Raw genomic sequence first — 25,367 nt, 5'->3', positions numbered from 1 at the left:
ACAGTGTAGAGCTGGAGGAACACAGCAGGCCAGGCAGCATCAGAGGATCATTTTTTCTGAAGAAGGGTCCTGACCCGAAACGTCAGCTTTCCTGCTCCTCTGATGCTGCCTGGCCTGCTGTGTTCCTCCAGCTCCACACTGTGTCATCTCAGACTCCAGCATCGGCAGTTCTTACTATCTTTATTTGTAGCAGTCCTCTTTAAAAACACTCAAATTTTGGTATTACAAATGCTTCTACTATAAATACTTTGGGGTTCTGATCCATTGTTGTAACAGTGGTAAACAATGACATTGATAGTATCAGACTTCAGGGGGACTTAAATAGACTGGTAGAATGTTCAGAATGGCAGATGTAATTTAATCCTTTCTTAGGCAGTCCTTTGGGTTCGAGCTGACTTGCATCTATGCAAATTCAGTAGCACTTAAGAAGGCTGATAAAGTCAATGTGTGATCTGGAGTCTCTTTATTTCTTCATTCATGTGTGGCACATGAGTGTTGTTGGCTGGTTATTGCCCATCCCCTTACAAATATGGGCAGCTTGTGTTCGAAGTGATTGGTAAATGGGTTGTTTGGAAGTTTGTGCCCTCCCTCTAATGCCTCAGTTCTGTCTCTACATGTTACTACTTCAGTCTCTCAGTGTGTTTGGTGCATTTGCAAACATGTCTTCCCCTTTTGGTTGGTCACAAACTAGGGTCTTCCATGAGATAGTGAGTTTGTCTGCCCTCTAGGGGTCTCCCAAAGCATCCTCAAAAAGTGCTACCATCATCCTTCTAGGAGTCTAGTGCCATGCTAAAATCTGCATTTGGGAGTCTAATATCAGGCATATGAAAAACAAATCCCAATCAACTGAGCTTGTTTTGCATAATTAGTTGGTTAGGGAAAGGATGATACTGTTGAACCCTCTTTATAACTGTCAGAATTGGAGGAATATGTGATTGCATCACTGATGGTAATTTTCCAGCACTCTGAAGTGTTTGTTGTATATTATCAGAGTTGGAAGCAAGCTATAGGAGTGTGGGAATCAAAGCAGCTTGTTAAACAGTCATTTAAGTCTTAGATTTTAGATCATCTGGTCCTCAAATACTCAGTTCAATACTGAGTTAGTGCATTGGAAGTGAAAATGAATTTTGTTATCTTCATTGAGAGGAGGCTCCCAAGTTAGGAAAACTTAGGTTTTCCAGGATTTTGCTGTTGATGTTAATCAAAGGTGGAAGTGCTTTACAGCAGAAATTGATTCTAAGAGGACATGAGATTTCTGTGTGTTTGGTGAATGGCCCACTTTATCATAGGCTACGGAGAAATATTAGACAATAACCTAGAATTCTGTTTGAGTGAGCACACATAAGCATCCTCTCCTCACTGAAGCTCCATGACTGAGTTGGAGTGGTTTTACTTTCAGATAAATAGCAGCATAAGTTGAACACTTCCCAACTGTACTGAAAATTATCTCCACCATTACCTTGTCTGTAATTTGCTGGAGGTGAGGTGAAGGATTACAATGAGGAAAATAAAGAAGATTGCTACAACAACAAAGCCTTGTTTGATATGTTTTCACTCAGTTGGATCATAGCTTGCATGTTATTATGGAGTAAGCAGAGACTGGTGACAGTTTTCTAAGGATGACCAAATTTGAGAAGGAGACTCCACAAGCTTCATGGTTGACAGAAGGTTTTCGTGTGGTAAAAAAACATCATGTACAGCAGCTGGTGCTGTTCCTTGCACATTCCTTCCATTTGCCATGCTGTATTCATAATTAAGTTTTGTAGAGGAACTGAGTTTGGCAAGAACAGGACAAGAATCTAGAATGTGTATTCATCATTGGGCTAGACATGTGGATATCTGAAGTCAAAAATTCCATGAACTACACACGCTTGACATCATAGGTAAGGATGGAGAGATGAGGAAGGTGGTGCGAGTAGGAAGATTTTTAAATTAAAAACATACAGTGAGATCACCCTTATCATGCAGGGTACTCATGGATTATTTTTGGATTTCCAGTTGATGCTAAATGAGATATAGTAATTCTTTATTCAGCTGTCTCTAAATGACCAACAATGTTCCTTTTTTACAACCAAAACAAATCTTGAGCATGTGACATGCCAAAATCCATCCGCCATTTACCAGTGAAGAGCAATGTTAACTCAACGACTTTTGCTTCACTCCTGCCTTTAATCACATTTGAATTGGCTTTGTTCTCCAACTAAAGATATGATTTTCTTAAGTGGATTTTATTGTTGATGCTTAAATGGGACAATGCCAAGATCTTTTGTTTTGGCATAAAACAACCTCACAAAATGCATTCAATAAGTTTCCAACATATTTACAATTTATTTTCACATTCTTATCTTGCAATTATATAAATTCTAAACTTATTTATTGAGTCTGAGAAATATGACCTGATAATGACAATTATACATTAAACATATTGCTAATTATTGGATTGTGATGATTTAAGGAATTTATTGAAGGCAGACTACCCAGATGTAACATTCATGGATCTCTGTCAGTGGAAAAAGACAGTTTGTCACAATCAATGATACATAAAATTGTACAAGTACAAATTATAATACTTGCAACTAGTAGGCTGATAATTTTTCTGACAAAACATTCCTTTACTAAGAATTGGATGAATGTCTTACTTTAAACAAGTTTGTTAATACATTGCTCCGTAACAGTGCCTGCACTTCAAAAGTGACCTATTTGCTGTAAAGTGCTTCTGAGACAACCCATTAGATGTGCTAAGGATTAATGTCATTACTTTCTTTGCTGAAAGCAGTAATAACTCATTGTCCTTGATAACCATTCATGGTAATGAATATCATATCTCAAATATTTAATTGTGACAGTGTATGGGGTCATTAAGATATTTTCTGCACACTTAATATCTGGAGATCCAATTTGAAGTTTGATCACAAGTAATTTAATAGAAATGAGTTGACTAGATGAGAACATTCTGACAATCTGCATTAATTATACTTTTCGCAAGACATACTGTCGGTTTTGATTGCTTCCATTCAAATGGAGCATAAAGACAGGTGATAGTATGATTTTAGTTGAGAACAAAAGGGGATTGGCACAAATACATTACTTCAGTGGTTGATATGTAGAGTTTATTGTCACCACGGAACAGTTATCAGTGGTTATTGCTTTCATTTACTGCAAATATTAGAACAATTTAGCCCTTTCGAACAATTACAAATAATTCATAAATCAATATAAAGCAAGTTTCAAGAGCTGTAGATGTTTCAAAGTTTTATTGTTAATCTGAAGAACATACAAGCTTGTATGGATTTTGCATTAACCATCAGAATTGGAGCCTAATACAAAACCAAGAGTATTGTTACACAGTTGCTAAGATTGCAGTGATTACTTTTCCCCTATTACATCATTTAAGCTTTATATGCTTTTTAACTTTAGGATGGTTGTAAGCCACATTTTTTTCAAGATATTGGTGAGTAATTTTCATACAAGAATAAAACAAGCCCATAAAGTACCTGAAGTCAAAATTTCATTTCAGACCTTATTGTAATGTCCAACAATGGAAAGTCAACTTCTCTATTAGGAACTTCATGAATGAGATATAAGTAAACACAAATATCAATACTTTCCCTTAAATAAATCACAGAATGCTAATACATTTTTTAAAGTGTTTTGCATAAATTACGGCAAAATTATTCATTTTGGCAACAGCTTTAACAGTTATAATTACTTTAACTATTCCACACACAAGTTGGGTAAATTGGTAAATGTCCTGAAACAATTCACAACAGACTTGTGTCTTTGAGCTGTACAAATTACTTTTCTTGGTTTGAATAGTGCCTTGGTTCACTTTTTTGAGGAAAGTGATTTGGTAGCAGTTCCACAAGCGACCCCAAAGCAACTAACTTCTAGCATACCAAATCTATTCCTAATTTTATGCATAATTTATCATGGATTTTCAACAGAATTCTCCCAACCATCTAATGTAACTTTAGCGAGCTATCATCAAATGCCCATGATAAGTGGCAGAAACATTTATTTTGATTCCATCAACCATCAACCAAGTTTACAGTGGAAAATCAGGCAGCCATGGAAATCACACAAAATCCACCATAACGAAGTGCTCATATATGTTCTCATCACCAAGCTCTGTCCCCAATTTGATAATTTTCCAATCTTTCTGTACGAGCTGTACAGCAATATGTGTGATTATGATAAATTGACAGAGTCTGTTTTACACTGGCAAGTTGGTTGAAGAACAGAGGACAGATTTAAGATGGTACAGACAGGAGTTCATTCCAATCCAGGGCAGCTGAATATTTATAAGAATTAATAATACCAAGGGACAATGATCGTTTTAATTATGCATTGAGTTCTTATCACATGAAATGCACTATTTGAAAGGATAGTGGAATTAGATACAGTCATGAATTTCAAAAGGCAATTAGGATATGCTGCAAAAGTATAAAGAAGTGCTACATTATGGTTAATGAGTACGGGAGAGAGGGGTAATTGAATAATTCTTTTAAAGAACTAACCCAAGTACCATGGACTGAAAGACTACTTTATTGCCTAAGACTCTATGATCTATATTTTTGTGGAGCTGGAATGACTGCTGAGGGGAGTGGCCTGCACCTGGAGCAGAGGGAACCAGCCTCTACTTGTCCATTCTGTGCATTATTTTTTCGAAAGGAATTACAAAAAATCCGAGCCTCTTCCTGTAACACCATCTTCAAAATTGGCTACTGCTTTCTGTCACTTACCAATGAAGTATGAGCAGTTTTCTCTTTGCTTGTGTATACACCACTCTACAGGCATTTTTGTTTTCAAAGATGCACATAGTGCTTTGGTGTCACTGGCTAGGCCAACACTTAATACCCATCTCTAATTGCACAGGTGGCAACTAAGAGTCATTGCTTTCCGTCTGGAGTTGGGCATGTAGGCCAGATAAGGTAATGGTAGATTTCCTTCCCTAAAGGAGATTAGTGAACTAGGTTCGTTTTCACAATGATAGATAATTGTTGCCACTGGATAGCTTTTTATTCCAAATGTTTATTGAACTTAAGTTTACACCTTCTGCCATGTTTGGATTTAAACACATGTCCCCAGAATATTTGCATGGGGTTCTGGATTTCTATTGCAAAAACAAGGTACAGTGGATGCTGGAGATCAGAAATAAAAACAGAAAGTGCTGGAAATACTCAGCAGGTGTGGCAACATCTAGGAATCAAAAACTAAAGAGAACATTTTGAGTCAAAAATAACTGTTCTTCAAATTTATATTGGACTTAAACATTAACTTTGTTTCTGTCTTTACAAATACTGTCTAGACCTGCACCATGATTCACCACCTAAAACAAAACATTCACCAATCTTAAAACAAAACCCTGCTGTTCATATGACAGCGTCAAACAGGGTGACCATTAAAGTATTAAAAATCTAGGCTTCAAACACTCAAACCTCTTGGGTGTAAGCCCAGACTAACTGAAACATTAACTCAGCATTGGGTTATGTATTAATAACTGAAATGTTTGACTTCATTGAATTTTTAAGTGGTTATAATAAGTTCATTCTGTGATCTCTTTTGCCAATGATTCCGTTTTTAGTTGAGGGAAATTAAGAAGTACGAAGTTCATGAAGCCAGTTACTGATTCTGTGTGACTTACATTTTTACATGATTGGTAGAACAGTTTTCTCAAGATTTATGAGTGGTATTTTTTTTCTCAGCTGTACCATATTTGTTATTGTTATTATTATGGCTCATTGGCTGTTTATACAGGGAATACAGGGTGAATGGATACAGAAATACCATGAATTAAGATTGCGTTATCATGGAAGATAGAAGGGACCATGTTAGATTGATAGGAAAAGGGTCAAAAGATATCAGAAATGAGGACTTGAGGGTCTAAAGGCTTCTAATGCAGCTGGGACAATGCCCAGAGAACCAAGGCAGACTTTCTAATCAGCTTGCCCAGCACTTGTCTGCTCTGCAGCTACCAATTGATTTACATCTGGAACCAGTAGGCCTGACTGCATCTTATACCCTTGCCCCACACTCCGCTCCCATGTACCTTTTGTTGAGGGAAGTTTGGCAAGTTGTGAAAATTCCCGATTACAGCCACCAGAATTGGTAGCTAAAATCCAGCCTAAAATTCAGTGTTAGGTATTCTTTCCTGGGTATGGGCACTGCAATTCTGTTTTTGATGTGGAAAGTACTTTTCCATTTTGTTTAGAGGAAATTGATGGGAAAGTAGGCTTCTGGAGGATAAGAGTGAATTGCATAATAGATTTAGTATATTTTTTGTGACATCTGTCCACCAACTTGTTTCTCATAGAATCACAGAATCCCTACAGTGTGGAAACAGGCCCTCCACACCGACTCCCAGAGCATCTAACTAAGACCCATCCCCCTAATCTACACATCCCTGAACACTATGGGCAATTTAGCATGGCCAATCCACCTAGCCTGCACGTCTTTGGACAGTGGGAGGAAACCGGAGCACCCAGAGGAAACCCACGCAGACATGGGGAGAATGTGCAAACTCCACACAGACAGTCGCCCGAGGGTGGAATCGCACTTGGGTCCCTGGTGCTGTGAGGCAGCAGTTCTGATGAGGAAATTGCTATAGAAATTGCTCAATTGTTTCTTGGGTGATAATATTGACTAGAAGTTATACTTACTTCACTAACTGATGTTTGTAAACAGCATAGTGCTGTTACAGTGGGAAAGCATATATATTGGGAAAAGCTTTCCATTTATCAGGTACCACAAATGACAATGAGTTTATCATTGCTAAGTCAGTCTGAATCCTATAGATCTGAATTTAATCAATTTGTACATACTCTGTGCCCAATATAATTTTGATGGTTGACTTTCCATTTCATTTCATTTACATATCAATACATTCTTAAGTCACTCAGTGCATCACAGGACTGGGAATGCTGTACAATCAAAGACATGCTAACAACCTAGTGGTTTGAATAGCTTGAAGTAAAATTGATTTCTCCACAAATCCTCTGCCCTTCTACAATGCTACAACTGAAATATACCTTTTGTTGTCCTTCATAGAGTCAATTTAAAATTATCCACATCAGTGAAAAAGAAAATTGACTTAAACCTTAATGCAGTGTATTTTTTTTGGGGTGGGGGGTTGGGTGGTTAGACATCCCATATAAAATTTGATTGCATTAATTCCCTTATTTATTGTTAGCCTCCTTCTAAGCATGACAAATATGTAAATATAGTTTATAAATGCCAGACTGACCGACTTCTTGGTTCTAAATCAATTTTGTGTAAGGTATGTAACCTCATTCTTTTCAAGCTTGCAGTAAAAGCAATGAATAAAAAGTTCATAAATTTTACTGTCTTCAGCATCCAACAAAATTCTAAGCAGCAAAACTCAATTATATGAACTGAATTTAAAAAGGTGACTGCGAGATCTGTCATTGGATAACTATCATTTTAATACTCGTCGGCCTTTAGAGACACATTAAAAAGGATACTGCAGCTCTTGAGAGACTCCGGAAAATAGAAAATATTGTAATCTATAGTAGCTCTTGTAAAAATTAAGAAACTTGTAAAGCTGTTATGGTTAAACTGAAAAATCAGAAACATTACCACACTAATGACATTATAGCAATGAGGGTGCAACTTCTAAAATGTGGAACTTTCTAAATTCCCTGCACAGATTAGGAATAATAGTCTGCAAAACATTTAACATTTATATCTTTATATAGTTGGGAATGTAATCATACCTAGCCAGCAACCTTAGTTCTCAAATCAGGAATAAACAAATAATGTGCATCAGGGTTGTAATTAAGTTTGTGGTTTGGTTTCAGGGTATCTACCCCCATTATTACCCAAGCTCTGAAGTTTGTGCCATTTTATCCAGCAACATGGTGGAAATTACTATTGTGGGGCATTAAAAAGGATACAATTGATTGGAACCTCTAATCTGATGTTTTTGTAAGCTTTGTCACAGTCCTGTGCCTAAATAATATGAAAGCTATACATGACAGTGCCACATGTGAAAGCCTAGCTTCATAGACAGAAGCAACAACTAACAGAACTGCCAAACACATGGTTTACTTGTTATCTTACAATAAAATGGTGCTTGTTTAAAATGCTCATTCAATGTTATTAATGTTAAATACACAATATAAACACCAATATTCAAGTGGTAAATAATTTAGGAATCCCAGTAAATAAGGCTTCAATGCACTACATGGTCCTTTTCCTTTATCAGTACACAAATGCTTACCATTCATATACTCCAGAATTTTATAAGTTTAGTGTTATTTTACTATGGTAACTTTTAGTCTGTAATAACAGTATTTTTAAAAGAAGATACGATAATTAAGTAAAACAGCACTACAATTCAACTATTTCAGTACATGAATAGTTAAATTCTGAAAGTGTCAAACAACAGCATCTGAATCACATTACATAGGTGTGAGTTCTGTATGAATATGTTACAATTTAGTTTGTTGTGTTGCAGAAATTAAACAGTAGGACAAAGCCATCTGTGTGCATCAAGATACTATATAATGAATGACTCAAACTGAGTGACTTACAATGCCATCATGTAGTATGTTCATTGATATACAAAGGTCATTTTACATTTATTCAAATCAGAACACAACTGAACAGATTAAGACTCAGCAGACAGCTCATGTTTCATCAGTTCACTCAAACTTAAATCCAAACATCACTTTTCCCCCTTTCATTCACTCTCCTAGACAGGAATTGCCTCTCTTTTAATTAATAAAAAACTTTTAACAGAATACTTTTAGTTGAAAATGCCAACATGCAACACAATAATGATTGACTTTGGAATCCTGGCATGCACTCCAAACAAAACGTGGTTGATGCGTACCCACACATCAACATTTATTATCTTGTATATTCATGGATTTATTGTTTTTCTGTCTTTAGGGTCACAAACTGTCTTGGTTTTCTCCTTTAATATTTTAATTATATGTCCAATGCATACAAACTGGCATCACCAAGTTTGTAAGTAGGAAGGTTTGTAAATTAAATTTCATGCATGTGGCAAAATGGCACCTAGAAAGGGACACTGTCTCTTACAATGTGGGACATGCATAATGTGAAGAATGAAAACTTTATTAGTGCTCAATTGTTTTATTGTCGGGTACGTTGTAATAATAAAGAAGAACTGAAACTGAATGACTGAAAAACTTATAACTTTTAGGAGTCAAAGAGAAAAAAAAAATGCTTACAATAAATAGGAAACAATATTGGCACCTGCAATAATGATTAGAGATTTTAGTCCTATGCATATCAATCAAATTTGCTGGAGGCGGGGAAGGGACGAAAGTCTGCAATTATAAAAAGATCTCTTTCATTATGTATAAATTAACAAAGCACATGAAAATAAATTTCTAAGGAAGAAAATTCACCATTGGAATGGCTGATAAAGGGCAGGCCTTGACCAGGTAACTTGACTCATGCCTATCATAAACTGAACACTTGTTCATGAAAACCCTTTGATATCTTACAGGTTTGTGCAGTTTTTGTTGAGATATTCCAAGGACAATTTTCTTCACAGTAGCCAGTATTCATCACTCTTCGGTGCATCCCAGTAACTCCAGCCGCAGAGTGATTCTGCCATACCATGACCAGGGCAAGATCCTAATATATCGTGCATAAATAGGGGGATCTATTACATTTTTTCTGTGTGTATCATTATCGAAATTACCTTGGAAAACCTGTCAATTGAAAAATAAGATGTGTTATTATTAAACCATCAGCAACATGATCCCCCCAGCCACTACAAACATTACCATTTGGTCATTTATGAGGAGGACATGGCATAATGGTCATGCCGCTGGACTAGTATTCCAGAGCCTCATGCAACTATTCTGGATTCATGGATACAAACCCCAACATGGCAGATGGCATAACTTGAATTCAATAAAATATGGCATTAAAATCTAGTTAAAGGTGTCCACATAACCACTGTTAATTGTCATAAAAGCCCACCTGGTTAACTAATGTCCTTTAGAGAAGGAAATCCGTTGTTCTTAACTGGTCTTGCCCCCATATAATTCCAGAACCATAGCAATGAGGTTCAATCTTAACTGCCCTCTGAAATGGCTTAGAGCGCCAATCAGTTCAAGACCAAATAGGAATGAGCAAGAAATGACAGCCTTGCAGTGATATCCACATCTGATACAAGAATTATTTTAAAAAAAAGAAGCTTCAAGTTACCATGATGAAAACAAAAGAATTCCAGAGATGGCTTGATAGAAGTCTTCAGAATTGGGAATGGGGGTTGTACAGAATAGATGTAGAAAGAATGCTTTCAATACAAAACTACAGGCAATAAATAATTGTCATGAATAAATCCAGTGGAAGTAAGCAGAAATTACTTGATTCAGGGTAGTTACTAAGTACAATAAGGTACCATAGGAATGGTTGAGGACCTTAGATGCTATCAAAAGGGAAGTAGATTAGTATAAAAGAGAAAGGGAATAGAAAGACAAGCTGAAGGATTGAAATGAAGGAGATGGAATTGCAAGAGACTTACACGGGTGTGTAAACATTGGCACAGACTAGGTGAGGCCAAATGGCCTGTTCCTGTGCTATATGCCAAGTAAGTATAAAGCTCTTGTAACATGTTGATTCACTCAACAGGCAAATTTCACTCTCTTGGCCTTCACCATGTGGTAACAACAACCAAATAGTCCATGGAATGCTGATTGAGTTTCATTCTCAGAGGCATTCAGCAGTTCTGGCCTTTGTTTGTTCTGGGTAACATAAGGAATCTCTTTCTACATTTAAATTCTTGTTCCTTTGATATTTTCTAGGTTTATTTGGGGCAGGAATAAAAATGGATCATCTAAATTTGAACTGAACAACTAATTTAAATGTCAAAACAGTGCGGAGCTGGAGGAACGCAGCAGGTCAGATGAAGGGTGTAAACTTGAAATGTCGACTTTCCTGCTACTCTGATGCTGCCTGACCTGCTGTGTTCCTCCAGCTCCACACTGTATTGATTCTGACTCCAGCATCTGCAGTTCTTGCTATCTCCAACTAATTTAAATATATTCATTTGCTAGCTGATCCAATTAACTTGCTCAGCCAGGGTATAGAGACTATAGAGCCAAATGGCATCAATGTCTGTTGATACATTAGCATAAATACTGAATTCCTAAAGCCTTTCCAGATACACCCTCTGAAGAAAGATGGCAACAGATCCTGAAACACACTTCTGAGTGTGGGCTTTAAAACATTTCCAATTACACAGTAATATGCTAGGACCTGATGCCTCAAGAAAGATCAATCTAGTGATGGGGTTTAGCATTTTTCAGGTTTTGGTTCAAATAGAAGTCTATTTAGTTCACTTGCCAATAGCAATCAACTTGACCACTATCTATATTGCAAATTGATTCCTCTCTTTGTATTGGGTTTTTGCCTGCTAAAGTTTGAAAATGCAAATTCAAAAGAGAATCACAAAATTATGCTGCAGACTTTATACCAAGGTGTTAAATCTGAACAAAGCTCTGAACGCTTTTTAGCACTTACCCGTATAAAAACAAAATCCTATGTGATTCAATTATTTGATTACCTTGGTTGAAATGAAATATATGAAATGGAAAACTGAATCTTCAGAAACTCGAGAAACACTGATTAACTTCTTTGATTGAATCAGGCCCATTTAATGTATGAAATTTTTATTTTTTTCCAATACTTACCTTATCCTTTTGTTGTTTTATATCTTTATAAACAGACCATTTCCTTCCATCATTACTGTAGGCAACTTTGTATGAACCCACAAATTGTATGTGTCCAAAGTCTTTTGCACCCTGGGTGATTATACCAGTCACCTTAGTTGGAACAAGCAGGTCAATCTGAAAGTAGGAGAAATGTAAATTATTCAGCACGTCCAGTGTAAGAGAGAAATCCAATTTCTTATTGAAAAGAGAAAGAAGTAGTTTGACTTGTACATACAAAGTGTAACAGTGACTTTGCTGTTATTTTTGCATTAAATATTTTACTTATTACATTAGCTTTAGCCTCATTTGAAATGTTGAAAATATTATCTATTCAAGTCATGCCATAGTATACTATTAACAAATAATAAAAAGAATTAAAGTGAAGTTGAAGAAATGAAATTCATGAAAATCTTTTTAAATGATCATATTCATTTTGGTGTAGAGGTGCTACCACAGTTGATTAGAGCTGCGTACAACAGTGAACATGCACAGAATTTGGGCAGCACGATGGCTCAGTGGTTAGCATGGCTACATCACAGCGCCAGGGAACTGGGTTTGATTCCAGCCTTGGGTAACTGTCTGTGTGGAGTTAACATGTTCTCCATGTGTCTGCGTGGGTTTCCTCTGGGTGCTCCAGGTTCCTCCCACAGTAAAAGATGAGCAGATTAGGTGGATTGGCCATGCTAAATTCCCCATTGTTCCAGGGATGTGTAGGTTAGGTGGATTAGTCATGGTAAATGTGCCGTTACAGGTTTAGGGTGGGATGCTCTTTGGGGGTTGGTGCAGACTCAATGGGTCAAATGGCCTCTTTCTGCACTCTCGGGATTCTAATTTGTTGCAATAGTTATATATTTACAAATGAATTCCAAAAAGAATGAAATTAATAACAGAATGGGCTAGATTTCCTGCCTACAAATTGGGCAAGGCTGCCTTCCAAATAAATACAAAATACAACATGATGTTGGAATGTCATCAAGCCAATTTCCAACATTCCACAAGTTGAGCAGGCAATGATGTCAGCAACTTGTGTACCTTTTAGAAATTGCTAATTAACAAGTTATTGCATAAGTTTATAATCCAATCATCTGAAATTTTTCAGCACTCATTGCCTTTTTGCAGCTTTAGACTTGGAAACGTTTGGGAGATTTTTTTTACGGTGAAAGGTGTTATTGGACTAGTAGAAAATATTTGGATGAATGTAGTAGCAGATTCTGATGTAGATTGCAACACCTCTTGTTATCTAATTCTTTCAAGCCAGCCACAAGAGATCAAGAAAGATTCAGACAGCAGAAAGCCTTTTAACTTACAGGCATGACCAACTTCCTGCTGATGGCATCAACACTCTGTCACATGATGTCCCCTCCTAAGGTCCTGATTGGGTATGAAGCCCCCTTTGAAACTAAAGTTGGTTGTCTTGGGCTAGAAAGCATGGTTTAGCTGTCCAATGCTTGATTCAATGAGCTCAGTAGGAGCGGAAGCAAGTGGAAAATTTTGTTTCCATTCCACCTCTCTCACCTCACTGAAAAGCAAAATCCAGTCCAAAGCTCCACAATCTTTGTCACCGGTTACAATATTATTTTAAAATACTTAGCAAAACTGTGGAAGTTTGCATTCAACAGCAGCAAATATATAAATATGATAGTAGTAGTGTCACTGGACTAATAGTAATCCAGAGGGCCAGGCTAATACTTTGGGGACAGGGGTTCAAGTTTCAGCATGATGGTTGATGGGATTTAAATTGATAGAATCATAGAAATTCAATTAACAAAATCTGGGATTATAAACTTGCAATAGTGATAGTGAAATGATTGTCTTAAAATCCCATCTAATTGACTAATTTCTCTTTAGGGAAGAGAATCTGCTATTCCCTTGACCCCATTGCCATTAAATAACTGACCCTGTAGATGAATTTTCTTTCTGACATCCATGATAACTGACAATGTAAACGTTCCTCTCTTCTCATGTACTGTCCAATTCTTTTTCAAAATCACCATCAACGCTCTTGCCAAATACTCACCCTCAAGCTCTCAGTCTTGCAAATTATCATGCCATCTACTATTTCTTTTTCTTTTCTGAAGTCCTTGAATGTATAATCCCCTGCCTACTCACGTCCTCTGTTCTAAGATTTCTTATATCTGCCCAATTACACAACTGCACTGACACGGGGCCGAAACAACACCAGCCACAATGGTTGTACTTCATCCCTCTTGGACCACTTTGCATCTTCTGATGTGATCAACTTCATAATTATCCTTCAAATGCCTCTTCTTTTTTGTCCACCAGAGTTGAATTATCCTCGCTTGGTTCCACTCTTGCCAGTCATTTCATTAGTAGGATAATCATTGATGGCCACTTCTTCCATCTCTATACCGGTGCTTCCAGAATTCCCAAAGATATATCTTTGGCCTGTTCCTTTCTTCATGTTGTTTCTTGTGTTATTATCCGAAAACATGAGGACAGCTGCACATTTTTGCTAACAACACCCAACCCTATTTCTCCAACACCTTCTTCTGAACTTTCCATTGCAGCTGTGCTGTTAGACATTAGTCACGCTTTCATTTTTAATGAAACTTTCCATAACCACAGTCTTGGTTTGAAACAAACTGCTTGCAACCTTGGTACCTGATATGATCAGGAACTGAGCTCCCAGATGCATAACACTTCTATCACAAGGATCACCAGAACATGCCTTAATAACACTGTCTAATTGCTGTTGAAACAATTGCCCACAATCTTGTGGCAAATAGACTGGTTTATTCTATACCTGGCTCAATTGGTCTCCCATCCTGACACTGTATATATTAATCAATCTAAAATTCTGCTATCCTTTCCTCTGTCATGACCCAGTCACTGGTTACCTAGCCTCATCAATCTACTTTGGCTCCTGCACTCTCTTCACCTACATTAAAATTGTTCATTCTGGCCTCCTCTGCCAACCACTAGTGGCTCGACCTCATTCCAATGGCTGCCATCCCTTCAGCTGTCTAGGCTTCGAGCTTTGTAATGTCCTCCTTTCACTCCGTCTCTTCTTTAAAACCCAGATCTTTGATCAAGCCTTTGATCGCCTCTCCCAATGTGTCCTCAGCATTTATTTTTGTGATTATGTCTGTGAAGTGTTCCAGGATGCTGTTCTTGGCTAAAGATACAATTTACTGTGAAGTATTGGTTTTGTTTTCTCCAGAAGCCTCAATTATCCAGCAGTGTAGTTCCAGCAATTTTAATAAAACCATAATGAAGGTTGCTTTTGCAAATTTCAATTTGAACAGGTAGTGTTAATGAAATAATTCTGAAGGAAGAGGAACTGACAAGGAGAGTGTTCCTTTTTTTTGTGGAAGTAATTTGTGTGCACAAACCCTTAAAATCTAATTTGAAAATGGCTTGTCCTTTAAATGTGTGCCCTTCTATTTGTTTTATTTCTCTGTAACCATAAAGAAGAAACTTACCATATAATTTATAGGCTTATATCAAAATGACATGTGAAGAAACAAAGGCACATTTTTTGTATTCTAAATGCTGTGAAAAATATATTAAAATCAAGCCAAACCATTCAAAGATTTAGAGTATTTGGTTGTCATGCCAAAAACATAAACCTCATATCAATATAGTGAAGTAATAAATTGTTCTGGAACAAAATACGTTAATTCTTCTATGAGAAACAGCTTCCATGTGTGAGATCAAGAAGATACTGGAAATGCAAAATGCAAGTTTAGTATTTGGTACCAAGAGACCATAATGATGGTGACCTATTTTGAAGGGATTTTCTGTACAAAATCTAATTAGATTAAAAATGTAAAATTACCCATGTGGTATAAATCAATAATAGAGACGACAATAATTTATGATTCTAAAAAAATTAATAGTTCTAACTTTTGCAATTAACAATCACAGTTTCAATCATCTAACAAATGGTCTACATGTGACTCCACACTCACAGTAATGTGGCTGACTCTTAGCTGATCTCTGAGATATGAGATAGCATTGGCACATAAGGTTAAGGATAATTCAAAGAGATTCTATGAATACATTAAAAGAAAGAGAGTCAGTTTTTACTGTAGAGAAAGAAATAGAGTCCAGAGAATGCAGAGAAATAAACTTTGATGATTCAAAAACAGTTCACATTGCAGAAGAGGAAGTTCGGGTGGTCTTAGAGAATATAAAGGTGGATAAATCTCCGAGACCTGATCTAATGTATCCCAGAGTGTTGTGGGAAGTAAGGGAGGAAATTACGAAACCCCTTGCAGAAATATTTGCATCATCTATAACTATGGGTGGGGTGCCTGATAACTAGAGGGTGGCTAATGTTGTACCTTTGTTTAAGAAAGGTTGTAAGGAAAAATCGGGGAAATATAGAGCTGTGAGTCTGACTTCGGTTGTGGGTAAATTGCTGGAGATGATTATAAAAGATAGGATTTATGGCCATTTAGAGAGACAAAAATTGATTAGGGATAGTCAGCGTGGTTTTGTGTGAAGAAAGTTGTGTCTCACAAAATTGAGTTTTTTGAGAAAGTTACGAAAAGATTGATGATGACAGAGCGGTAGATGTCATTAATTTCGATTTTAGTAAAGTCTTTGACAAGGTTCTGCATGGTAGGCTAATTAGTAAAGTTAGGTCACATGGGGTTCAGAGTGAGCCTGCCAACTGGATAATTAATTGGCTTAATGGCAGGAGACAGACAGTGTTGGTGGAAGGGTCTAGGCCCAAAACGTCAGCTTCCCGGCTCCTCTGATGCTGCTTGGCCTGCTGTGTTCATCCAGCTCTACACCTTGTTATCTCAGTGTTGGTGGAGGGTTGCTTTTCAGACTGGAGGCCGGTGACCAGCGGTGATCCACAGGGATCAGTTCTGGGTCCTCTTTTGTTTGTCATTTACATAAATGATTTGGAGAAGAATACAGAAGGCATATTTAGTAAGTTTGCTTACTAATGATACCAAAATTGGTGGCACAGTGGACAGTGAAGAAGGTTTCCTAAGATTACAAAGAGATCTTGATCAAATGGTTCAATGGGCTGAAAAATGGCAGATGGAGTTCAATCTGGATAAATGTGAGATATTGCATTTTGGTACATCAACAAGGGAAGAGCTTATACAATTAATGGTAGGGCCTTGGGTAGTGTTGTAGAACAGAGAGACCTGGGGGTGCAGGTGCAGATATATAATTCTTTGAAGTTTGTGTCACATATGGACAGGGTGGTTAAAAAGGCGTTTGGCACACATGTCTTCATTGCTTAGCTCATTGAGTAAAGGGTTGGGAAGTCATGTTGAGGTTCTACAGAACATTGGTGAGGCCTCTTCTGGAATACTGTGTCCAGTTCTGGTTGCCCAGTTATGGGAAACATATTATCAAGCTGGAGAGTGTTCAGAAGAGATTTACCAGGATGTTGCCGGGTATGAAAGATTTGAGTTATAAAGAAAGGCTGGATAGGCTGGGACTTTTTTTCCCTGGAGTGCAGGAGGTTGAGTGGTGACCTGATAGAAGTTTATATAATAATGATAGGTATAGATAGAGTTAATGGTAGTTGTCTTTTCCCTAAGATAGGGGATTTCAAGACTAGGGGACACATTTTTAATGTGAGAAGAGAGAGATTTAAAAAAGACATGAGGCATTTTTTTTACACAGAGGGTGGTTCACGTGTGGAATGAACTTCCTGATGAAGTGGTGGATGTGGTACAATTATAACATTTAATAGACATTTGGATAAGTACATGAATAGGAAAGGTTTGGAGGGATATGGGCCAGGAGCAGGCAGGTGGGACTAGTTTAGTTTGGGATTATATTCGACATGGACTGGTTGGACCAAAGGGTCTGTTTCTGTGCTGTATCACTCTATGTGTTTAAGTGACGGAGCAATCTAATCAGTTAAGCGCAATTAGGCTTGAGCATAAACTTTACCAGCGATGTCTATATCCCATGAAAGAATAAAGGAAACAAACCCCAACGTTTCATCTTGAAAGGCATGATATCAAAAATTAATTTTAAGGAAATCCGCTTACCCAAACATGACTTAGTCCTGACATGACTCTCGAGTGTATCTCAAACTAAATGGCCAGAACTCTGGCCGAGAACACGGAGGTCCTGTATCACAGTTGGGACTGGATGAAGGACCCAGTGAGATTGATACTATTTTAAACCTGCAGCCCTGTACATGGATGGATGCAGTACACTCCAATAAAGCCATATGAAATATTTTGCCATTTGTGGGAGATGAAGAGTGTAAAAGTTCCTGACTTCACAAAACCATTCTCCAATCCACCCAAAAATCCCTCCAAAGTGGCAATTTATAGCTCTTTAACTTTAAGGCTTTACTTACAGCAAAGGTGCAGGTAATTTCCTACTTCCTGAACAATTCCTTTGGAACTTGCATGTTATTGTTAACAGCTAAAAATTATTTTCCTTTTTAAGACCGGATCACAAAATAGTGTGTGACACTGGCAAACTTCATCTGGTGATATGGCATCTGCCAGAATGGAAAATCAGTCCTCCTGTGTCCCTATGTAATCAACTGCATTCATATCACCAGTACAAATGTTGCTTACATGTGTAAGAGCTGATTTTCCGCATGCAAGTCTCTCGGTATAAAACTGAGGGGAAAGAAGAAGGAAGAATCATTGCACCAAGTCTCCACTCCCTTTATGTACACCAAAGGTATAAATTACTCCTGGGTTGGTGGGGGGAGAGAAATGGGGGAGGAATAAGAGTGGTTATACAAAACCGTGATGATGAGACAGACTTATGTGAAACTGGCACTGCTATTTATACTCCTCTTCCAACACCAGATGGACAGCTATATAAAAGACACCCTAAGACAGCCTTAAGCTCTGTGCCTGGATTTTCTCAGGTCAGTGATTTCAAAACAGTCAGGTAACAAAATGTTACCTGCTTCCACATACCATCCCTGTGCCTAAGGCTTTTTCACTGCGGCTTTCAGATGGTAGCAGGAATGTTTTCACTACCAATACTCTAAAAGAATCTCAAATCCTATTTTGTACTCAGAAAAAGATTTATTGCACTGCATATATTTTCATTTAGTTGTGGCATTTTAAAATTTTAATTAACCACACTAGCAGTATTGAAGCTAAGAAAAATGTGCTTTAAGAATAAAGGCTGGTTTTACTCTGTTCATTTTAGAATGAAACTGCATTATCCACACATATAATTATTCATTTCAGAGGAATCCAACTTTACAAAGTCTGAATATATGCTGAACGTATAACTCTGACATAGAAACATACCCACAGACAAATTAAAAACGTTTATACGGACCAATATGGATTGGTCATAGTGGTATCAGAAACATGTAATTCAAATTTTAAAATGTACACAGGTGGTCATTCAATCATGCACGCTTCATTAGATCACGTAAGGAGTTCTGGCCTGTGCAATCAGTAACCCTGCCCGAATCTCAGGAGCCTGGATCACCCACTAAGTCCCTGGTTCTGACACTGGACTTAGGTTAGTGAAGGTGTAGTAATAAATCAGGAGGCAGGTGTTTCGGGGCAAAGATTCTCTGCGTTTATTAAATATAAAGATGCGTATCTTACAAGAAATAAAAAGGCAAAACTAATAACAAGGGAAATAATACAAGGGTGAATAAATTACAAGAGGCAAAAAAAAATGCAAACCAGAGAAACTGACACCATCAGTTATTAACTATTAACACAGGCCAATTACTATTAGAAACTAAACAGTAGTTTAAAAACAGACACTTTAATCAGACTTCTTGACCTTGGGGTGCCCTGCACTGTCACCAACCTACCATTCCCTCCCTGCTAGCTAGGTTGGATATTTTTGGATCTCAAGGAAAATAAGCTCACCACTGGGGATAAATGCGTTTTGAATTACAGCTGGCCATTCCCGCTTCCTGTAGCCAGTGCTTCGCTGGAGACTTTGGACAGTGTAGGCCTTCAGTCTGGGTTGAGTTCGCTGATGCGGTAAGACGCATTGTGGATTTATCAGCTGAGTGCCCGGGTTTTCTTACCGTTTGGTGTGTTTTGCGAGCGGGATTTCACCTCAGGATGTGTCTGAGGCCTTTTGGAGTTGATAGGGTCAGTGGCTCTCAGAGGTCATTGGTTGTTCGGTCTGCAGGTCGTGGTCAGTCACCTGTGGTTGGAGAGGGCTGTAGGAGTCTTTCTTGGTGCAGTAGCTCTCTGGATTCCTTCTCCTGTTGGTAGCTGCAAGGAATAGCTCTTGAGGCAAATAGCTCTTCTTTCTTCTCTCCTTCTCTCTCTTTCTTTTTCTGTCTCTCTAGCTGAGATTGGGGCCTGCACTTATACTAGATTGCAGGTCTCTTATCTTGGTGCCAAAACTGGCTTCAGCAATAGTATTACTGTTGCCTTCTGGAAGTGAATTGGCTTCCTGATCCTTAGAGTAGCTGTAAATGTCTTTCAGTCGGAGGTGAATAGGTTTCCTGATTGTTCAGAGTAAATGTAAAGTATTTCGATTGCACGGAATGTCCAGTGTTTTCCGTGAATGAATATTAATCGAAGTTCTGAGGAAGGGTTACCAGACCCGAAACATTAACTCTGTTCTTTCCTTCACAGATGCTGCCAGACCTGCTGGGCTTTTCCAGCAACTTTGTTTTTGTTCCTGATTTACAGCATCCGCAGTTCTTTAGGTTTTTATTAATTGAAGTTGAATGCCTTGGCACCTCTGAAGATTCCAAGATATTTGAATGTTTGAAGGATAGTAAGAACTGCCGATGCTGGAGTCAGAGCTAACACAGCGTGGAGCTGGATGAACACAACAGGCCAGGCAGCATCCGAGGAGCAGGAAAGTTGACGTTTTGGGTCTGGCCTGCGGTGTTCCCCCAGCTCCACACTGTGTTATCCAAGATGGCTGAAGTTGTTGTCTTAGGTCTGGTTTGTTGTTCCTTAAGGGTGGAGGCATGAATAGGATTTCTAACTGAACCATGGTTCCAGACAGCCATTGCCATGATTGGCTATTCCAGGGCATAGCCCATGCTGCCATTTTTTTCTTGTTTTAAAAGTTCTGTTAAAAATTCAGGGATTTTGGTTCAGTATTTAAATGACAGGGATTTTTGCTCACTCCTCCAATCATTAAAATAGTTATTTTATTGTGCACGGCCAGTTTTCAGTGGCAGCTTGCCATGGAGCAATTCTATCTGTTGTATAAAGCAGTAGGTACCTGAAAGGATAACTGACCTTGCTCCACTAATCAGGATAGAATGGACTGTTCCTAGAAGAAGCTATCAGATTTGTTGGAATTGTGTAATTTTTACTAGTTCTGAAAGAGAATAGTTTAGTAGTACTTTACTCTCTACGCTGCACCTGATGTCCCACAACAAACCATCTGTATCTCAGATGTAATGTAACTAGCTGTTAAGTAATACGTAATAAACTTGTTTAACTTTGATCAAGATTGAGCCTATCTTATGTCTAAGGTATCACGTGGGTATCATTCCCCCACATTGTATCAATAGGCTAATGCCAGCAAGGATTGGTGGCAATACATTTATCCAAGACACTCCAGATGATTCAGGCAGATGACCAAGATTATATAACACTATCAAGAAAGTCAATATGGAACATTATTTTTCCAAGTTCAAAGCTGTTGTAAATTTGCTTGCATTTTTGCACGGTAAAGTGAAAACTGCACGCTTTGCAATTATTCCTAGTGACATGAACTTTACTATTGATAATTCCAATTACTATATCTTTACATGTTGTTAGATATCAAAAAGAATTCATTTCTAATCAGAGATATTGGTTAAAATGGCTAGGGATAGGAGTGTGAGATAACAAGATGTAGAGCTGGATGAACACAGCAGGCCAAGCAGCATCAGAGGAGCAGGAAAGCTGACGTTTCGGGCCTAGACCCTTCTTCAGAAAGGAGTGTGATGTCGGATTCACTCTCTCTGCCTTTCCCTCTCCCATCTGAATTATGATTCTGGATGGATGCAGGAAAGTCTCTTCAATGTGCAAATGGCAAAGGCCCCAAGTAAATAAACTTAAGTAGCCCCAAGTCAGTTTCCAGTGACTGATCCACTGAACCGTTCGATGTTACTGCAAATCTCTCATGAAAACCGTAGCACGCAAAGTGGAAATACTACGTTTGTACATTCAAAAGCTTCTCTGAAATAGGACGACGGAAAAATGGGAGGGATGGGGTGGCATTGTAGGAAGACTGTTCAGAATCTAAAGGGATCTTTATCCTGCAGCAGGATGTGTTATACCTGGGCTTTGCTTAATGTGTACTGGGTGCCTTAATAGATATGTTTTACCTTAGCAGTGTTAGTTATCACCTTAACAAGCAGATCTTTCACCAAACTAAAATAAACATGATCCTCCCAGTTCAGATTTGATGTGAGTCAACAAAGCGTACAATAATATGGGGGCTAATACTACAAGCAGGGAGCATATAAAATGTCTTCATATTCTTGACTGTACTGTCAAAGATTAAAAAAAGTCTCCTTTGTTCTCTGTGATAAAGATCATGATTACAAACTATTTCTTACTACAGGCAATTATTTAATGTTGCAGATGCAAGAAAAGGTCAGCAAATCCTATGCTTTTAAACACACAAATTATTGAATTTAAAGAAATTAGTCCTTTGAAGTATTTAAAAATAAATTAGTTGCAGGCTTTAACACAAATGCTTTTCATTATAACAGGAATACTGCAGTCAGGGCCTTTATGCCGACCAAGTGTATAGGATAACCCCATATTTTTAATGCCAAAATACATATTGAGGCCTACTGTTGGCATATAAGATGATCCCTCATTTTTCAACTACTAATTTCATATTTAAGGCTAAACTCATATTTAGAGTTGGTCTCAATTTTTCAGCTCAGAAAGAAGCATCCACATGATACCTTAGACATAAGATAGGCTCAATCTTCATCAACGTTAAACAAGTTTATTACATATTACTTATTATACTTACTTTCTAAATTGACCAAATTAGAGCAAACCAGGCCACATTACAGAATCACTACAGTGCGGAAAGAAGCCATTCAGTCCATCGAGAGTCCACCGAGCCTCTGAAGAGCATCACAACCAGACCCAACACCCCCCACCCTATCCGTGTGACCCCGTATTTCCCATGGCTAACGCACCTAGCCTGCTCATCGTTGGACACTATGGGCAATTTCAGCACGGTCAATCCACCTAACCTGCACATCTTTGGATTGCAGAAGAAAACAAGAGCACCCAGAGGAAACCCATGCAGACACAGGGAGAATGTGCAAACTCCACACAATCACCCAAGGCAAGGATTGAATCTGGGTCCCTGGCACTGTGAGGCAGCAGCGCTAACCACTGAGCCACTGTGCTGCCCTGAACATTCTTTTGTTTAGAAAATTGTTAAGAAACTGCTCAGGAGTTGAAGATATGCTAATGGACAGCAGGTCGCAGAAGGTGACCAATGGACAGGAATGGGTCCTTCTGTACTTAGATTGACAGTTCACATTTTATATTCAGCATATAAGTCAACCATTCTTTGTGGAACAATATTTCAAAGCTCCAAAGGTTGACTTAAATGCCTCAACCTACTCTGGTACAAATTAAATAATGTAATTCAATTACAAACCTTAATATTAGAAGTGAAAGGTCACTCTGCATGAAGTGGAGCTGTATAAAAAGATGGGGTTCCAAAATTACAGTTAGTCTCTGTAATACAATATTACCCAAAGCTCCAACACAATCCCTTCAGATGAGCAGAAGCTATAGGATTCATCAACACAAGAAACACAGGGAATAGGAGGTGGAGCAAACTATTCAGCTCTTTGATCCTGTTTGGCTATTCAATAAGATCATGGCTGATCTGACTGTTGCCTTAACTCCAAATCTGTACTTGCCCCGAATTAACTTTGCCCTTTCTTTAAATGACCCATATGGAAAATAATCACTTTGCTGAACTATACTTCTGAATATGCATTTTTGCAAAGGTGGGAAAAAAATTAATCAAATAATAGGTGAAAAAAACTATGCTCTGTATAAAATGAAAGCTCTATTAATAGTAATGCAGCATCTACCAGGCTGTTTTATAACTGAAGTACTATAGCCTTTCAGAGAGAGTCAGTGTACATTTTAAACTGCAGTACAAAAGTACTGTACAGTACTCTGGTTTAAAAGCTAAACAGAAAAGTGCTCGTCTTATCAGTCATTACAAATCTAAATTGCTGCAGTTACACAGCAAAAGCCAATTAACAGGAAAAAAGTGATAGTGAGAAGGAACTGCGGATCTCAGTTCCCCAGAAACTGTGGCAATACCAGAGAAGGTTCACAAAGACAATCAGACAAAAAAATTCATAAATGTGGTTTAGGGGAGGTAACCTGCTGCCTTTACCTAGTCTGGCCTATATGTGTCTCTCGTCTCCTACAAAGTGGTTAACTCTGAGGTGGCTCAGTAGCCAAACCACAGCAAAGAATAACCTTACCTCCTAGATCTCAGGAGTCAGTAGGATAGATCACCTCCATCACTAATGCCGGTTAGCTTCTCTTTGACATCACCAACCTGGCCCCATCAAACCTTGGCCAGCAACTTGGCTTTCTTGGGTTTTATTTAGTTTTCCGAATTATTCCTTTTCTACGGCTAACTACGTATTATTCCTTCCTTCCTGTCCTTTGTTGATGTTACGCTATCATTGATAAAATAATGATAAAAATATTTACTGTCACTGTTATACCTCCATCATCTAAAGTTAAAACTGTTTCCTTTTTCATTGAATCACCCTATCCTCTTTCAGCATTCTTTTACTTGTTGTAAGTATAAGCCTCTCTCTACATCAACTGCCAGTCCTTCATATTCTTATATAGTTTTCTAAATCTCACATTTTACCTTCTCATTACACTTTCTATATTTATGGTTTTGTTACAGTATTTCTATTTCAAGCAATATTATACACCAAGTTTTACATTTTCTTATTTCGTTTTTGGAGGCTCTCTTTATGCATAGATAAATATGATTTATTGATACAACCATTAACATCAATGTTTGCTGAACATCAATCTCTTTTTATTTTATTTTTTAAAAATTCAGAGGTGTTTCCACCCCTCATCACTTAATAGCCTCTTTTAATTTTTTGTTTGATGGCATCTAGATAGTGTCTACTTAAGCAAAGCCTTCTGTTCTATTTCAATAGTTTTATGAATCCTACTCTCCCACGCTAACCTAAGAAGCAGATTTGCCCATTTGCGGATGACACCAAAGTTGGTGGAGTTGTGGATAGTGCGGAAGGATGTTGCAGGTTACAGAGGGACATAGATAAGCTGCAGAGCTGGGCTGAGAGGTGGCAAATGGAGTTTAATGCGGAAAAGTGTGAGGTGATTCACTTTGGAAGGAGTAACAGGAATACAGAGTACTGGGCTAATGGTAAGATTCTTGGTAGTGTGGATGAGCAGAAAGATCTCGGTGTCCATGTGCATAGATCACTAAAAGTTGCCACCCAGGTTGATAGCGTTGTTAAGAAGGCGTACAGTATGTTAGGTTTTATTGGTAGAGGGATTGAGTTTCGGAGCCATGAGGTCATGTTGCAGCTGTACAAAACTCTGGTGCGGCCGCACTTGGAGTATTGCGTACAGTTCTGGTCACCGCATTATAGGAAGGATGTGGAAGCATTGGAAAGGGTGCAGAGGAGATTTACCAGGATGTTGCCTGGTATGGAGGGAAGGTCTTATGAGGAAAGGCTGAGGG

General features: G+C 38.1%; 1 protein-coding gene across 5 annotated transcripts in view; it reads right to left on the bottom strand.

Moving 5' to 3' along the window:
* Positions 1–6,786: 6,786 nt before the first annotated feature.
* Positions 6,787–25,367, bottom strand: part of LOC109920118 (EGF-like repeat and discoidin I-like domain-containing protein 3) — a 210,483-nt gene continuing 191,902 nt past the window's right edge. For all 5 annotated transcript variants that reach the window (XM_048594829.1, XM_048594835.1, XM_048594839.1 and 2 more), the window contains 2 exons: positions 11,697–11,852; positions 6,787–9,707 (listed from right to left, as the gene is read on the bottom strand). In XM_048594829.1, the coding sequence (XP_048450786.1) occupies positions 9,561–9,707; positions 11,697–11,852 (303 nt within the window). In that variant the 3' untranslated portion in view covers positions 6,787–9,560. The remainder of the gene's footprint in view (positions 9,708–11,696; positions 11,853–25,367) is intronic.

The sequence above is a fragment of the Rhincodon typus genome, chromosome 3 (genome assembly GCF_021869965.1).
Source record: "Rhincodon typus isolate 14 chromosome 3, sRhiTyp1.1, whole genome shotgun sequence".
In the NCBI taxonomy this organism is placed as follows: domain Eukaryota; kingdom Metazoa; phylum Chordata; class Chondrichthyes; order Orectolobiformes; family Rhincodontidae; genus Rhincodon; species Rhincodon typus.
The sequence above is the reverse complement of the archived record's forward strand: the minus strand, read 5'-3'. Positions and strand labels throughout refer to the sequence as shown.